A 17762-nucleotide genomic window follows, 5' to 3' on the forward strand; every position below is an offset into this window, starting at 1 on the left:
CTTAGAATTAACCCCAAAGTTCAACTCCTCTCGAAATCTCATGGATTTGTATGAGAGCTTACAAACTATCCATATTTCAGTTGATCCAACCACTGTCTGACCTGAGTAAGGTGTTGAGGGGACAGGTGTTTGCCTAGACTTCTAAACAGCTACTGATCTCAACTGAAAACCCAAGCTTTTTTCCTACAACTCGGCCCTTGCCTACTAAAGGGAGATAGAGCAAGGAGGAATATTGGGATTTCCCATTCTTTAGCAAACTATTTCCCATGATCCCACAGCAGTGGGTCTCCTAGCAAGATCTGTATGTGACAGCAGTCTCCTTACCCACTGGACTTCTTCCAGAGGGTGGTGTAATACAAAATAGAAACTGTTTACATCTTGCAAGTTCAGCTAAGGAACCTCTAATTGTCAGTCAACTGGCAGCTGCTGATAGCAACAGCTTTTTAAATGGTTTAGAACTGGTCTTAAGTGATTTCAAACATAATACATTTTTCTACAATTATGCACTACAAACATAACACAATATCTTTTTTCTACAATTAATGCAGCACAAAACAATAAGAGTTGGCTATTACCTTTGAGATTGTTTCATTTCTTTAGTGAGAAATAAAAACACACTACTTTATTGCTGCCAATTGCTCAATTATTCAGAAAAATGTTCTCAATTTCTTAAGCTTCAGAGAAAAAAGTTTCATTTCTTTTCCAGTGCAGTGATATGTATTATATATGAATATGACTAGGCAGCTAAAGGTTACCCAGGGGATAGAACTATTTTCTAAATCCAGAAATGAATCCCCTTAACAATGAAAGGAGTACCATTTTGTTATCTTTTTCCTAATAAACAATTTCTTGCCAAATATGCCAAGTGTTAAAAGCATTTATCAATCTCTTCACTTTAACACATGGCTTTATAATTTAACGACTCATATCAAGGGACAATAAATCTTTTCAATATAAGGAGAGAGAGTGAATTTAGGACAAGAGAATAGAAAACAAACAATGTATGAGGGGGAAAAAGAAAGTAGATATGAAAATTATAGAATAAAAGGAAAGAACTAAAAAAAAAAGATTAGGTATTAAGAAGCAAACATAGTGAGGGGAGCAATACAAATGTAGAAGAAACAGCATATAGGAAGAAAATAGGAAAAATAAAGGAGAAAAATACAAAATGACCAACAGATAGAGCATACTGGTTTATTTTTTAAATGCAACCAGCTTCAAATTTATGACATATACTGTGAATTATTTCCCCAAAGGAAGAGAACTGCATGAGGTTTAGAATGACCTCGGATATTAAGAAGTATTTGCCTTTTATGTCACAGTTTGAATCTGTTGTTCACTTAGAACAGGGAGAAGACAAGAGACACAAAGGAATTTATCTCAACAAAGAAATACTCTCATAGTTTATGTACTGATATGACCTGCATGACTTAGTACACTGAGTTACATGTGCACTAGATTCCTCTGTTTGAGACCAGTGAAATATTCTAATCAATCTTCCCAACTGTCTAAAGAAGGAGGAAAAATAATAAATAGAGTAAAAAGGGAACAAAATCAAACAGACATTGACTTTGTATCCAAAATGCAGTGCAAATAATGATGTCAAAGAAGAAATATTAATTAATATATTTTATTTTGCAGTACAAGTAAGAATCCTGAGTCTGGAATTTAAGAGTTACACAAGACCAACCAAGAGGACATTAACAAAATTTGAAAGGTTTAAGGTAGGAGGCAAAAATACCGCAGTGAATTAAGATTTGTTGATTTTACAAATGACTTACTATAAGATTTTGCTTAGCATAGTGCAGTTCACGTATAACGTAATACAGACTTGCGACTACAGAGCAAATGTCAGCCCTGTATCTGTCTGAGAAGAGCTCGATGCCTGGGAGAAGCTGAGTGATCTCATACTGAGCGTAGCAACGTTCAGCTTTGGGATGTGGAAGTGTGGTTCTAAGCAAACCCTGAAAATGAGAACAGGTGAAATGAGAAGCTATAAATTGCATTTGCAACACTGACACAAAACAATAAGTATATGCATTTTCATGAAGTGCTTAACACATGCTTGGCACACTGTGCCTTGAATAAATGGTACTTATCATTAATATTATCATCATTATAGTCCCAAATGTTTCCATCACTCAAGATGGGCCTTTTAAATTCCATGGTAGTTGGATATTTACTATCTTCAGAAGAAATAATCATTATATTATCATTTGTTGGGGTTAATTTTGTGTTGGACACTATTGGTAAATTCTTTATAAATACTGCCTCATTTAATCCTCATTTAACCTACCTCTAGGAGGAAGGATTATTACCTCACAGATGATATAATTGAGGCTTACACAATTAATTTATATAAGGTGACACGGCTAATGGTGGAAGAAAGAAGATTCAAAATCACATATATTTAAATAAAAAAAAATCTATTCTCTTCCCACTTATACCAATAAGTATAGGAGATAACAGATGATTTCAGAAGTCTAAATCCAACAGGGTTAATTCTGAATTTTTAACTGAATTAAGTAAAACGATGAGTTGTTTAATTTTGCCAATATTTCTTAGGTAATTTATATGACCAACACTGTATTCAATGTTGGGAAACAAAATTGATACACAAAATCAAATTTTATATTTAGGAGTGTTTCTGATGTTATCCTAAATAATTAACATTAACTGATGACATGCATTATGAAATTATTTTAATGTAAATATCAGAAAATAATTTTAATCAGATTCCTCATTATGAATATGACTAGGCACCTGCTCTAAAATACTATGCAGTTGTACCTGCTCTATGCAGTTGTACCTGCTCTATGCAGTTGTTTACATTTTTAATTTTACAAATCTGTTTTAAAATCATAAAAAATTAAGATTTAAAAAATAAATCTTACCAGCTTTTAAGTACAATTAGTACTAAAAAACTATGCCCATAGTAAGCAAAAATTTAATTTTTTAAATTGCTTTTTTTAAAAAACAATAGCATTATCTTCAAGAACAAGCAGTATCAGACAGTCGAGAATGCAATATAGGGAGTCAATATCCGATTATCATTCCCTTTGCACTCTTGCCTCTTCTACCTCCTCTCTTTAAAGCACAGGCAAGAGGTGTATGAAACAAAAAAAACTGAAAAGTGTGGCCTTACATTCAGAAAAGGCTTTCCAGAGAGCTTTTCTTTCTTTTTTTTTAAATTTTTTTATTAACATATAATGTATTATTAGCCCCAGAGGTACAGGTCTATGACTCGCCAGGTTTACACACTGCACAGCACTCACCATAGCACATACCCTCCCCAATATCCATAACCCCACGACCCTCTCCCTACCTCCCTCCCCTTGCAACCCTCAGTTTGTTTTGTGAGATTAAGAGCCTCTTATGGTTTGTCTCCCTCCAGATCCCATCTTGTTTCATTTATTCTTTTCCTACCCCCATCCCCCCACGTTGCATCTCCACTTCCAAAATCTATAAAGAACTTATAATCAATTTCTTTTATGATGAGAAATGTTTGGGTTCCTATCAAGAATGTGAAGGGTCTGAGATTTTCTTCTACTTTCATGCCAGCTTTTTAGCTTTCAACAGTTTTATGGCTGATTCTGGCAGGAAGCATAATATTCCTGGATCCAGAGAGCTTTTCTATCTAGATTTCATAAGCTATTAGATGCCTCTGATATACAGAACACGGGTGTTCCACCCTTCAAGGTAAACAGAACCTTTAGTACATTGCAAAGGCCCCTGGCTACATCCCTGTATCTCAAAGTGTCTTGTATTTCAGATTAAAGCTCTTTTCTTCTTCAATGAAGTCAAACCAAAATTCTAGGAGCTGCCAATACTCTACTTTTGTAGTCTTCAGCTTATTTTCTTGCTTTCATTATATGGTATACTTCACATTGTACAGTTAAGCAAAACTTTACTTATAGAGATGAGGTAACCTAAGGCCACCATTTGGAGTCAAACAGACTGGCTTCACAGCTCATTAGCAACACAGTCTTACTAACGATGAGACTCAGTTTCCTGATCTGCAAAATTCCTTCCAGAGTCTGAAGGAGAAAAATTCTGCTGAATATTCAAGGTGAAAATGCTACCTTCAGCTAAGGAAGGAAAGATGGATTCGTGATATCTCATCAAGGTCCATGCTATCTTCCTACCAGTGAGTTTTTTGACTATGATAAGCCACTGCACTTTCTTTTTTTTTTTGGACCAAATGGTGACTAGTCAGAAGATATAAAGTGTTACCTGAAAGAGTAATGCAGACAAAATGCAACAGTTGGTTCTCTTGTCAACCTCCGAGATCATAATAAATCTAAATAAGTATAACAAAAAGAAATGGATTCATAGACAATTTTCCAATAATACTTTTATACAATTATCTCTAATACTCATAGGTTTTCCAAAATTAAAATAGACTTTGTGATTCTAAAAGAGCTATACATTTATGGAAGATCTAGAACACAGGAAAAAAACATAAAAAACAAAATGAAATATCACCAATAAGCCTACCATCTAAACATGATTACTGGTAACATTTTGGCTAATGTCCTTCTAGATTACTTTCCATATAGAGAAATTTTTTAAATTTTTGGTGCAATTGTAAATAGGCCTAACTCTTTAAAATTTAAAAAATTTCTCTATAGATCAAGATGCTATGCATGTTTTTGCCCACCACACCCTATAGATAAGCTAAAATTATACCTAGAAAGGTGAAAGAAACCTGTACCTCTACTCCTTCCATACTTGTTAAATTTCTCACATTATTCAAATCTCTAAAATATCTGTCAGTGCTAACTAGGTATAAGACACGATGACATTGATCTATGTGCCTGTTTTTGTGCCATATTTTCTTGCGGACAACAGCTTTTTAATAGAGCTTGAAGTCCGGAATAGTGATGTTCCCAACTTTGGTTTTCTTTTCCAACATTCCTTTGGCTATTCCGAGTCTTTTCTGGTTCCATATAAATTTTAGGATTATTTGTTCCAGCTCTGTGAAAAAAGTCGATGATATTTTTTTTTTAAGATTTTATTAATTTATTTGACAGAGAGAAAGATCACAAGTAGGCGGAGAGTCAGGCAGAGAGAGAGGAGGAAGCAGGCTCCCGCTGAGCAAAGAGCCCGATGCGGGGCTCGATCCCAGGACACTGAGATCATGACCCGAGCCGAAGGCAGCGGCTTAATCCACTGAGCCACCCAGGCGCCCCAAAAGTTGATGATATTTTGACAGTGATTGCAGTAAATGTATAGACTGCTCTAGGAAGCATAGACATTTTAACAATATTTGTTCTTCCAATCCATGAGCAAGGAGTGTTTTTTTTCCATTTCTTTGTGTCTTCCTCAATTTCTTTCATGAGTATTCTATAGTTTTCTGAGTACACACTTTTGTTTGGTTTATTCCTAGGTATCTTATGGTTTTTGGTGCAATTGTAAATAGGCCTAACTCTTTAATTTCTCTTTCTGTCTCATTTTTAATGTATAGAAATGAAACCGATTTCTGGGCATTGATTTTATATCCTGCCACCTTGCTGAATTCCTGTATGAGTTCTAGTAATTTTGAGTGGAGTCTTTGGGATTTTCCACATGAAGTATCATTTCATCTGTGAAGAGTGAGAGTTTGACTTCCTTGCCAATTTGAATGCTTTTTATTTCTTTTTGTTGCCTGATTGCTGAGGCTAGGACTTCTAGTACTATGCTGAACAAAACTAGCAAGAATGGGCATCACTGTTGTGTTCCTGACCTTAGGGGAAAAGCTCTAAGCTTTCCCCAATGAGAATGATATTTGCTATCGACTTTTCATACATGGCTTTCATGATATGTCTTTTATTGAGGTATGTTCCTTCTATCCCTACACTGTGAAAAGTTTTAATCAAGAAAGGATGCTATATTTTGTCAAGTGCTTTTTCTGCATTAATTGAGAGGAACATATTGTTCTTATTCTTTCTTTTATTAATGTGATGTATCATGTTGATTGATCTGCAGATGTTGGACCACCCTAGCAGCCCAGGAATAAATCCTCCTTGGTCATGGTGAGTAATCCTTTTAATGTATTGTTGGATTCTATTGGCTAGTATCCTGGTGAGAATTTTGGCATCCATCTTCATTAGGAATATTGGTCTATAATTCTCCTTCAGGTGGGTTCTTTGTCTGGTTTGGAATCAAGGTAATTCCGGCTTCATAGAATGAGTGGAAGTTCTCCTTCCACTTCTATTTTTTGAAAAAGCTTCAGAAGAATAGGTATTAGTTCTTCTTTAAATATTTGGCAGAAGCTTGGCGCAGTGGCAGTACTGTAGCCAATGAGGTTTACCTGAGGCACAATTATTGCTAATTAAATGTTAGGTAGAACTCCCCTGGAAGTCATCTGGCCCTGGACTCTAGTTTGATGGGAATTTTTGATTACTGCTTCAATTTTCTTGCTGGTTATGGGTCCGTTTAGGTTTTCTACTTATTCCTATTTCAGTTTCAGTAGTTTGTATGTTTCTAGGGATGCATCCATTTCTTCCAGATTGCACAATTTGTTGGCATATACTTGTTCATAATGTGTTCTTATAATTGTTTGTATTTCTTCAGTATTGGTTGTAATCTCTCCTCTTTCATTCATGTTTTTATTTATTTGGGTCCTTTCTTTTTTCTTTATGATAAGTCTGGCCAGGGGTTTATCAATATTACTAATTCTTTCAAAGAACAAATTCCTAGTTTCATTGATATGTTCTACTGCTCTTTTGGTTTCTATTTCATTGATTCCTGCTCAAATCTTTATTAATACTCTTCTACTGCTGGGTTTAGGTTTTATTTGCTGTTCATTTGCCAGCTCCCTTGGTGTAAAGTTAGGTTGTAAAATTGATACCTCCTTGTTTCTTGAGAAAGGCTTGTATTGCTATACAATACACAAAAATAGACTAAAAATGGATGAGAGACCTAACTGTGTGACAAGAATCCATCAAAATCCTAGAGGAGAACACAGGCAGCAACCTCTGTGACCTCAGCTGCAGCAACCTCTTGCTAGATACAAAACAAAGGCAAAAATGAACTTCATCAAGATAAAAAGCTTCTGCACAGCAAAAGAAAGATAAAACTAAAAGACAATGGACAAAATGGGAGAAGATACTGGCAAATGTTTTATCGGATAAAGAGCTAGTATCCAAAATCTATTAAAAAAAACTTATCAAACTCAACATCCAAAGAACAAATAATTCTATCAAGAATTGGGCAGAAGATAGGAACAGACAATTCTGCAAAGAAGACATACAAATAGCCAACAGGTAGATGAAAAAATGCTCCATGTCACTTGGCATCAGGAAAATACAGATAAAAACCTCAATGAGGTACCACCTCACATCGATCAGAATGGCTAAAACTAACAAGTCAGGAAATGATAGATGTTGCCAAGGATGTGGAGAAAGGGGAACCCTCTTATACTGTTGGTGGGAATGCAAGCTGGAATGCTACTCTGGAAAACAGTACAGAAGTTCCTCAAAAACTTAAAAACAGAGCTACCTAAGACCCAGCTATTGCACTACTAGGAATTTACTCCAAAGATACAAATGTAGTGATCTGAAGGGGCACCTGCACCCTAATGTTTATAGTAACAATATCCACAATAGCCAAAGTATGGAAAGAGCTGAGATGTCGATCAACAGATAAATGGATAAAGAAGAGTACACACACACACACACACACACACACACACACAAGAACACTACTCAGCCATCAGAAAAAAGAAATCTTGCCATTTGCAATGATGTGGATGGAACTAGAGGGTATTATGCTAAGCTAAACACATCAATCAGAGAAAGACAATTATCATATGATCTCACTCATATGTGAAATTTAAGAAACAGAACAGAGGATCATAGGGAAAGAGAAGGGAAAACAAAACAAGATGAAATCAGAGAGGGAAACAAACCATAAGAGACTCTTAATCATAGGAAACAAACTGAGGGTTGCTGGAGGGGAGGAGGGGGGATGTGGTAACTGGGTGATGGACATTAAGGAGGGTATTAATGTAATGAGCCCTGGGTATTATATAAGATGGATGAATCACTGACCTCTACCTCTGAAACTAACAATACATTATATATTAATTAATTAATTTTAAATTTTAAAGAATTTTCAAAAAATAATTTTTAAAAACCCAGTAAGTTTAAAAGAAGAAGAAAAAGACACTGTGACAGACTTTCACATATGTTAAGTGTGGTAGGCTGAATAATACACAAAGATACCCCTATACTAATACCCCAAACCTATGAATATGTTGCTTTACATGGCAAAAAAAAAAAAAAGACTTGAGATGTGATTAAAATTAAGGTTAGGTTCAATGTAATCACAGTGGTCCTTATGAAAGAAAGGCAGGGGAGTCAGTAAGAGAAGGAGAGATGAACACAGAAGCAGAGGTCAGGGAGAGAGAAAGAGGAAGAAAACAGGCTTTTGATCCCAAAGACAGAACACGGAGCTATGAGCTGAGGAATGCAGGAGACCTCCAGAAGTTGGAAAAGACCAGGAAGAAGATTCTTCCTTAGAGCCTTCAGAGGACAACACAACCCTGCCAAGGCACTGATTTTAGGACTTCTGACCCCCAAAACTGTAAGAGAATAAATCCATGTTATTTTAAGCCACGAATTTTGTGGTAATTTGTTACAGAACTAATAAACTAATCAGCATGTGTTATGACCTAAATTATGTCCCCCCTTTTCCAAATTCATATGTTGGGGTCCTAACCCCCAATAATGTCAGAATGTGACTAGGATAGGGCCTGTAAAGAGGTTATTAGGTTATAATGAGGTCACTAGGCTAGGCCCTAATCTGATATGACTGACATCCTTGTAAGAAGACATTAGGACATAGGCACATTTGGAGGGAAGACCATGTAAGGACACGGCAAGAAGACAGCCATCTACAAGCCAAGAGGCCTCAAAAGAAACCAAACCTGCGGATGCCCTGATCTAAGAATTTAAGCCTCCAAAACTGTGAGACAATAAATTCCCTACAAACTGGTCATTTGTTATGGCAACTCTAGCAAACTAATATAGTATGTCATGTAATTCTTGCCACCAAGATTTACAGTTTACAGATGAGAACACCGAGGCTCAGAGAGAATGAGCAGTGAGCCAAGGGTCCCAGAGTCAGTAGGAGGTCGTTGCATTAGATCCAGGTTGGCCTGCCTCTACACCATTATTCTTGATCTCATACCAATGGTTTACTCACTCATTCATTCATTCCACAAGTAGTAATCAAATGCCAACTCCATGCCAGACACTCAGGATACACTACTGAACAAGCAAAGATCTGTGCTTACGTGAGGCCCACATTCCAGGAGTATGGGGAGAGGATATGGCCACAGATAACAAACATCACAAATAAGTAAACTGGATAGTTTTGTATGATATGGACAAAGCTGTCCAAGAATCCCATGCATCTGAGGCATGGCGCTCCACATGGCACAGTGGGCCCCCACAAAGGAAGCTCACTCCATTGCCACACTCACTGTGCTATCTTTGCTGATATGACTGCTCCTTGCAAACATCCCCAAATGCCAACTCTTGACAGAAATTCCTCACTATAATCTTTGGAACCTGGAGATAAATTGGTGAGTGAGGTACCAAACTCTTTCCACGTATACAGCACATTTTCTTTTTTGAATATGTCATCAAGAGCTTGACACCAACATCTAAAAGCAGCCCTGAAAGAGAAACAGAGCATCAAGCAGCATGTTTTCCATAGTCCATGTTATTAAATCTATCTTCCAAAAGGGGAAGCAAATGCACTGAAAAAGTATTTTAATTAAAATATTAGAGAATCATTCTATACTATTTACTTCTCATAACTATTTCTCTTAGGTAGCATTTGGTGAATAAAATGTAGTAATGGAATATTTTTGAAGAACTAAAATTTATGAAAGACAACTTTTTCATAATACTTAAAAATGCTTTCGAACAAACAACCAAAAATCGTTTGCCCTTGTTCCACTGACTCCTAAAAATCTACCTTTTCTTTTCGGCAAAGACGAGAAGGCTTCCGAGTTCATGCAATGCCTGAACTTTAAGACTTCTTTGATGGCTGACTTGGAGAACATCTGTATTTTAATCAAGTAGAAGAACAAATGTCAGTACCTAGAAAGTATCTTCCTCATTCTCTCAAGACGATTTAAACTGCATTTATTTCTTAATTTTGTAGATAAGCAAACTTCAAGCTAATACTGTCTTCCCAGGTCTCCTGATACATATGCAGAAAGAGCAAATGATACTCTACCTGAACATAGTGGAAGAAGAGATTGGATCTGAGAGAGAGGAAATGTGGAGAGAGCGGAGTAAGAGTCGGGCAGGGGGAAGTGGTGTTGAAGAGAAATTCAGAAAAGCCATGCTAGGGAGAACAGGTGAGGTGTATACGGACATGACATGGGGTTTTGTGGTGTTTTTTTTTATGGTTTTCTTCGGACTGTGGAGAAGGAGAGAGTGGTAGGCTTATGGAGGCATCTGAATGCCTAGTGGAGAAATGTGGATGCTATTCTATAGCAGATGGGAAGCCTTGAAGTATTTGTTTTTAAGCAGGGATGGGACAAGATCACAGTTTATCAGATTTTTTCCTTTACCCAAATGCAAAAAAAGCACATCTTTAATAGCATCCAAATTTTTTTTTTTTTTTGGTTTTCTGATAAATGTATAAATTCAGAGATGTCTAGAAAAAAAACAGAACAAAACTAACCAACAAGGCAGTGGTTTATAATGAGGGCAGTCCTGACTCCTACAGGGTATTTTAGAAAAGTAAGGAAGCTTTTGTTAGGTGTCACAATGGTGCATCTCTTGGCATTTTGTCAGTGAAGACCAGAGATACTAGATGGCCTGTAACACACAGAAGCTTCCTCCACAGTGAAGAAAAAGGTGAGAAACCAGTTTATAATTGTCTGAGTCTAAACTCTACTTTCATTTTACATATAAATGGGGCATTTTTGCATATTTTCAAGAAATGCAACCATTCGCTGTAGTGCTTTACTGTGTACTGTATCTAGATTTGCCATTTTAGAAAAATACTGTCACAAAAATTAAAAGCGCTGATAGTACTTGCATCACCAATACAATAAAGCTGTTTCGGTCTGTATTTGTAGCTATAACATTCTTGGTGATTCAGCACACAGGATATGAGCATCTGATTGCTTCACTAGACTTTCCAGTACCTGAGCACTTAAGTGCCACAAGTAGATTGTTTTGTTATAAAATAATATTATTTAGCCTTTATTTTATATTTAGTGTATTAAATTGTATTTATTGCATTAAATATTTTTTATTTTATATTTATTGATTAAATAATGTGTGTAGAGGGGTGCCTGGGTGGCTTAGTGGGTTAAAGCCTCTGCCTTTGGCTCAGGTCATGATCCTGGGGTCCTGGGATGGAGCCCCTCATCGGGTTTTCTGCTCAGCGGGGAGCCTGCTTCCCTTCCTCTTGCTGCCTGCCTCTCTGCCTACTTGTGATCTCTGTCAAATAAATAAATAAAATCTTTAATAAATAAATAAATACATAAATAAATAATGTGTATAGAGAGACTATATTAAATATGCATTTTGTTTCAGGGAGTAAAGGGGAATTATTAAATTTCTGTTACTATAAAAAAAAAAAAGTAAAAGAGGGAATGGGCACCTGGGTGGCTCAGTCAGCTAAGTGGCTGCCTTCGGCTCAGGTCATGATCCCAGGATCCTAGGATTGAGTCCCACATTGGGCTCCTTGCTCCACAGGAAGCCTGCTTCTCCCTCACCCTCTGCCTGCTGTTCCCTCTGCTTAGGCTCACTCTCTCTCTCAAATAAATAAATAAAATCTTTAAAAAAAATAAATTAAAAAATAAAAATAAAAAAGGGGGATTTACGGTCTACCATCTGGATTGAGTATATACTGCTGAATTTGGAGAAAAGCCAAATCAAACAGAAAGACAAGGAATGTGGGATCAGCTAGGGCAGAGCAAAAGAACACAACAGTGGCCACATTCCAACAAGGGGTTCACAGATTCATTCAAAGGAGGATAAGCAGAAGAGGGGCCTAGAACCTTGCCATGCTGACAGCCCAGGCTGGGAGAGTGGAGAATGGGAGGGGCTGGATGTCTCTTGTCCCAACACTGCTGTGGCACTGCCTACAAGATTCTATCTTCAAGCTCTTTCATCTGACTTTTCAAGGTGGCATTTCAAGCCCAAAGGCAATGCAACATTTTGTACAAGATCCTCCTGAAAATGAATATATAATGAAGGACTCTTACCAATAGTTTCATAATAAGAGGAAATTACGAGTCCCAGCTGCGAAGAGGGAAGTTTACTTTTCTCCACTGAACTGAAAACTCTGAAGTGCTCCTGAGAGAGGTTGGGGGGTGTTGGCATATGCATCTCTTCTGTCCCCAGGCAAAATTCCACCTTTCCAGTAGTAAATTTCAAATTGTTTATTCCTCCTTTGTCTCCTAAATTCATGGGGAAAAAAGAAATTTATTTACTTTTTTTTAGAGAGAGAGAGAGAGCACGAGAGCAAGCAGGGGTGGGGGAGGGCAAAGGAAGGGAGAATCTTGAGCAGGTTCCATGACAGATGTGGAGCCCGACACGGGGCTCTATTTCCCAACCCTGAGATCATAACCTGAGCCAAAAATCATCACTTGGATGCTTAACCAACTGAGCCACTAAGGCACCCCCAAAAAGAAATTTAAAAAGGAGACAGAGAGGAAGATGACGAGGAGTGAAAAACGTAGCCGAAATCGACAGGGAGGAAAAAAAGAAAAATTCTGTGTAGAGCTGAGATTTCTTTGCAGTTTGAGGGACACTGTTTCCTTAAATTGAGTATCTAATATCATTTCTGAGGAGCTCAGGTATGTGTGGATGGGCTCTCTACCTGTTATTTCATAAAAAACACTACAGAGGGGCACTGTGCCAGAAAGTGCTGTTGAGATAATGCTTTGCTTCTCGTGGGGATTGCTTAAAGTTACATGGTTTGGGTTTGCTTTTTTTTTGAGGGCTTCCAACAGTAAGATGTTAGTCTGCCTCTGGGGCAGAGACCTCTGGGATAGAAGCAACACACAGTTAGTTCTGACCTAAGCGGGGGAAGTGGGAAAGATTCGCTCTCTTTATAAGATCAGAGAACACACAAGAAAGAAAGGGAGACTATTCTAGAGGAAGTAGTCAAAAGCTGCAGAGGAAGAAGAGCTAATGTGGAGTTTGAAGTCTGCAGCCCAAGGACTGGGAATAAACTGATGAAAATACTTTAACACCAAGTGAGATTCAGGGTGAACCAATGTAATCCAAATTATATTTGCTTTTTTTATTCATGCCCTTAACCATTATTAATATATGCCATAATCAAAAGAAGTTTAAACATAACATACAGAGCTAATTTAATGTAATGTGAGTCTATAGGCAATACAACCAAAATCTGTGGGTTCGTGGCATAGCAAGTACGATTTGGGGGTAAGTAGTAGGGTCAGCAACAACAAATACACACATACATACATATACACACATAAATAAAATTTCTGTAGTGATTGAAAAAACAAGATTTGAGTAAATTTCTGAAAGATCAGTTCACTGAATATTAGCATCTTAGGTTGACATTTAAATCTATTTTTAATAACTTGAAAATATAAAAATTTTAGGTTTTTTAAGTTTATTCTTTAAGCTTATTTTTATTATTCCAATAAATTTGAATAGCAAGGATCATAAACATATATTAGGATTTTAAACAAATTTTTAATGACCCAAACATACATAAGTCAAGATTTTCCCCACCTAAAATTATTGCCACTTAACCACTCAAAGCCCTGCTTTGATTGAGTTCACTAATCAATAAATGTTGAGAAAGGAGAAAACAAAAAATGTGATGTAACCAATGATAGTGACTATCTTGTTTTAAACTAAAAGAAATTTTTAAGATCAAAATCTATGGTGTTAATAAGAAATCGTATTGATGCTTAAATTAAAATGCATCTATTTCCTTGACACTGATAAAGTAGGGTTTTGGTAATAGGTTCTAGTTAATTCAGCATGAATCAAGTCACCTATTTATGAAAATTTTTTTAAAAGACTATAGTACCATACTTGCAAAGAGATAGATAAGGGGGCGCCTGGGTGGTTCAGTGGGTTAAGCCGCTGCCTTCGGCTCAGGTCATGATCTCAGGGTCCTGGGATCGAGTCCCGCATCGGGCTCTCTGCTCGGCAGGAAGCCTGCTTCCCTCTCTCTCTCTCTCTCTGCCTGCCTCTCCGTCTACTTGTGATCTCTCTGTCAAATAAATAAATAAAATCTTAAAAAAAAAAAAAAGAACGTATCAAAAAATTAACATGCACTGTTTTTATATCTGCTCAAGGGAGTATGCTCGTTTCACAGAAAGCATGAAAGCAGCTGAGTGAGACAGTCTTTGGAAAGAAGAGTGTAAGAGAGAAGATGTGATCCACCAGACAAGAAGAAGAAAGTGAAGGGCAACAGGGAGTGCGCATGTCGGTGGGGAAATAAAGGGCCTAAGGCAGAATATTGTAGATCCACAGGGTGGTGTCCCCCCCCGGAAATAAAGAGCAAGGGATATAGAGAGCCAAGAATTTTACCTTGTGTCTGTGCAAGGAATAATGAAAGCAATTTTCTGCTGTGTCGGATTGATCTGTTGTGATATCTGGATTTTTCCAGGGTCTCTCTAAAACATCTCAAAGTGTCTGTCACATCCACAGGCACACAGACAAGCTCTTTGGCGTGGCTGTACTCTGAAAGGAAAAAGAAGCAGACTGAGGGATGAAATGCTGCAGCAAGCCAACAACTAGTAGCAAAAGACTTTCTAATTCAGAGAATTTCTTGGTCCCAAACTAAAGCTGCTAAATTCAAAGTCCCCAGGTTTGCAGCAGGTGTTTCAACGTTCAGATCAATTTTTTGTGGTATATTTGAAAGTTCTTTAAAAAAAAAAAAAAAAACGTAGAAAACTTTTGATTCCTATGAAATGCAAATAACTTTAGATCTTGCCAATTTTCCTTATGAAGCCTCCTACTTTTTCTTTTGCTGATCATAAAAGATGAAATAATCTACTCCTTTTCAGCAGCCTCTTCAAAGCAGAGGTGCCTTGGGAAAGAGACGAAAGGAAGAAACAAAGAAGCCTGGGTGGGTAAGTGCTCTCTTAAGAGAAGGGAAAGATGGGTTTCTAATATTGGAGGATGCATTGGAAAGGAAGATGAGGCCATAAAAGGGAGGGGAACTAAAACGGTCCTGAAAAAAATGGGCGGAAAGAGGAGATGTTGGCAGAGGGTGGCCACGAGGTCCCTGGAGAGGAAGTGGCGGTCCCTGGAACCAGGCTTCAGATTTTCAGCCACACGCCACACACAAGAGAAAAGGAATACAAGCTTCAGATATTACAGATAAAATAACAAAAGAATTTACTTCTTCAACAAGTTGAACAGGTGAGTGGCCCCTGTGAAATCTGAGGCCGTGAGAGTGGTACAGCAGCTTGCGAGGGAACAGGGCCACAGGAGGCAAAGAGGCATGCCATTTGCCCTGCAGAGTTCACAGTCCAGCTGGAGAGACGACTGACCCTGGAGTATTAAACTCACATTCACAGAGCATTTCTGGTTATGTGCCAAAACGAGGGCGAGAGAAGTGAGAGATCGGCAATAGGGAGGAAAGGAAGTGCAAGAAAGACTTCATGCCGGAGGGTATGCCAGTTGTGTCTTAGAGGAGGGGGAAGATTTCATTAGGAAGAAGGAGGCAAGAGGTTGAAGACAGAATAAGCAGAGCTGATGTTGACTGAGTACTTACACTATACCAGAACTATTTTATATAATTTATTGTGATGAGCTCACAGATCCTAAAAACAACAAAAAAGGTACGTACCATTACATCCTCGTTTTACAGATGAGGAAAATAAGGCATAGAGATGTCTGGTGGTTTCTCTTGAGTCACAGAGCTAGTTTGTACAAGGAGAAGTATGGAAGCAGGAGTCAGGGTGATAATTCAGGGTGCAGTGGGATGACATGGCCAGTCCCACTGAACAAAGAGGGGTTTTCCGGAGACCTGAAGCCCTTGCTGAGAAAGTCACCTTTATCCTTTCAAAAAGGGAGCAGAAGAAGGGACCTGAGCTGGGCATGGGTATTTTAGGAAGAGTTAGCAGACTGCAACAGAAAGAGATTGGTGGCTGAAAAGACTAAAACACGGTATTGTGATTTGAACTCGACTAAGATAATAGCAATGGGAATGATGGCAGGTTGCAGGGAACATTCCAATGCTGGAAGTGACATAAGAGTGGTTAAGTGGCTACTTGGCAAGGAAAAAAGGGGTAGGAATTACCTCTTCCCTGTCCTTTCTGGGTCAATAACCTTGCTTCCCATCTTGTTGGGAAAAAATCCAAGAAATCCAAGAGATCTTCTGCAAACCCCCACCAGTGGTTCATGCTGATCTAGAACATTCTTCCTCAGACATCCCCATGTCCTTTCTTCCTCAGCTCCTTAAGGTTATTGCTTAACTTAATTTCCCAGGAAGCCTCCCTGATCATTGTATTTAAATTGGCAATCCTGGTTTCTCAACCTTTGTTTTCTCCATTGCATTCATCATCTTTTGACGTACTATGTGTTCTGTTTGTTTATTGGTTGTCTCCTGCCACTAGAAGGCAGGTTCCATGAAGGCAAGGAGTTCTGTCCATTTTGTCTGCTGCTATCAACCAAGACCTTTAACAGCACCTGTTACATGGTATGTGCTCTATAAGTGTTTGTTAAATGAATGACTGACAAGTTTTCAAAGCTAAATGGCTAGAATAGACTTAATTTATAATACTTATATGGATCTTAATCCCAGTTCATTTTCACAGCACCTTACCAACTAGTAGGGGTGGATGTTATTTACAAAGAAGGAAAAGTGAACTTGAGGATATTAATTTGTTTTAAGGCCTTGTAAGACAAGAGAGACAACCAGCATTCAAGTCCAGTGACTTTTCCAGTTAGCTGACCGGGGGCATCAAATCTTGGGTAACTGGCAATGACCCAGATTTGAGGCCTGCTAATTGAGTACAAAGGCCTTTGAGACTAGGACAGAAATACGTCTAAGAAAAGTTAATGAGAGAAGAAGCCTGGGGTTCACAAGAGCCCAGGGAGGCGCTGATTGAATTAGTGGCACATCTACATTCTGTGGCCATAAGACATCTTTCAATCTACTACAATGCAGACTGAAATATCTAGAAATCCTGGAGGCTCTAGTCAAACCAGGTAGATGACCATATTGATAGAAGTACTTGTCCGCCCAGCAAGTTCATTCTTGGCACACTTGCCTACCACACATTTAAGAGACTCCAATACTTAGCTGACAGTAGCACTTATTAACTCCCCAGGAGATCTCTTCTACCCTACGAATTTCACTCTCCTGTCCACTTTGTCCTACACCCACCATCTTGCTTTCTCAATTCCCCTCCTTTCTACCCATGCACAGTCCTGCATGATGCAGACAAAAAGACAAGGCATGCCCTGACTCCTCCAACCCCACCCTTACACACAATGCCCGAAAGATGGTAAGGTTTCTGTTCTATTTTGTTTTTCCTACAAGAATTCATGAGCTTGGCTTTATCTTTTTCTCCTTAGATACTGAGATCAGGGAAAGAAGCAAAGAAAACGAAGGAGAAGGCAGAAGCTGGAAGCCCTCACATATTAATATTTTGAGACAGTCAGTTACCTACTCTAGGCCTTAATTTACAATCCCTATTAAAATCAGGGTGATAATATTTACCTCTGAGGGTTATTGTTTTAAGCTGTGTGTGAAGTGCCAACCATAGTATCTATCAGGAAGTAAGCATCCAATAGATG

The 17762-nt window shown here is 38.0% G+C and overlaps 1 protein-coding gene across 6 annotated transcripts in view; it reads right to left on the minus strand.

Moving 5' to 3' along the window:
• Positions 1 to 17762, minus strand: part of CFAP54 (cilia and flagella associated protein 54) — a 311472-nt gene that overhangs the window by 113211 nt on the left and 180499 nt on the right. For 5 of the 6 annotated variants that reach the window (XM_082739254.1, XM_082739253.1, XM_082739250.1 and 2 more), the window contains 6 exons: positions 14541 to 14693; positions 12224 to 12418; positions 9970 to 10057; positions 9470 to 9664; positions 4234 to 4300; positions 1782 to 1964 (listed from right to left, as the gene is read on the minus strand). In XM_082739254.1, coding sequence (XP_082595380.1) covers positions 1782 to 1964; positions 4234 to 4300; positions 9470 to 9664; positions 9970 to 10057; positions 12224 to 12418; positions 14541 to 14693 — 881 coding nt within the window. The remainder of the gene's footprint in view (positions 1 to 1781; positions 1965 to 4233; positions 4301 to 9469; positions 9665 to 9969; positions 10058 to 12223; positions 12419 to 14540; positions 14694 to 17762) is intronic. The other variant, XM_082739251.1, reaches the window with a different exon arrangement.

This window comes from Mustela nivalis (genome assembly GCF_964662115.1).
Source record: "Mustela nivalis genome assembly, chromosome: 7".
Taxonomy (NCBI): Eukaryota; Metazoa; Chordata; class Mammalia; order Carnivora; family Mustelidae; genus Mustela; species Mustela nivalis.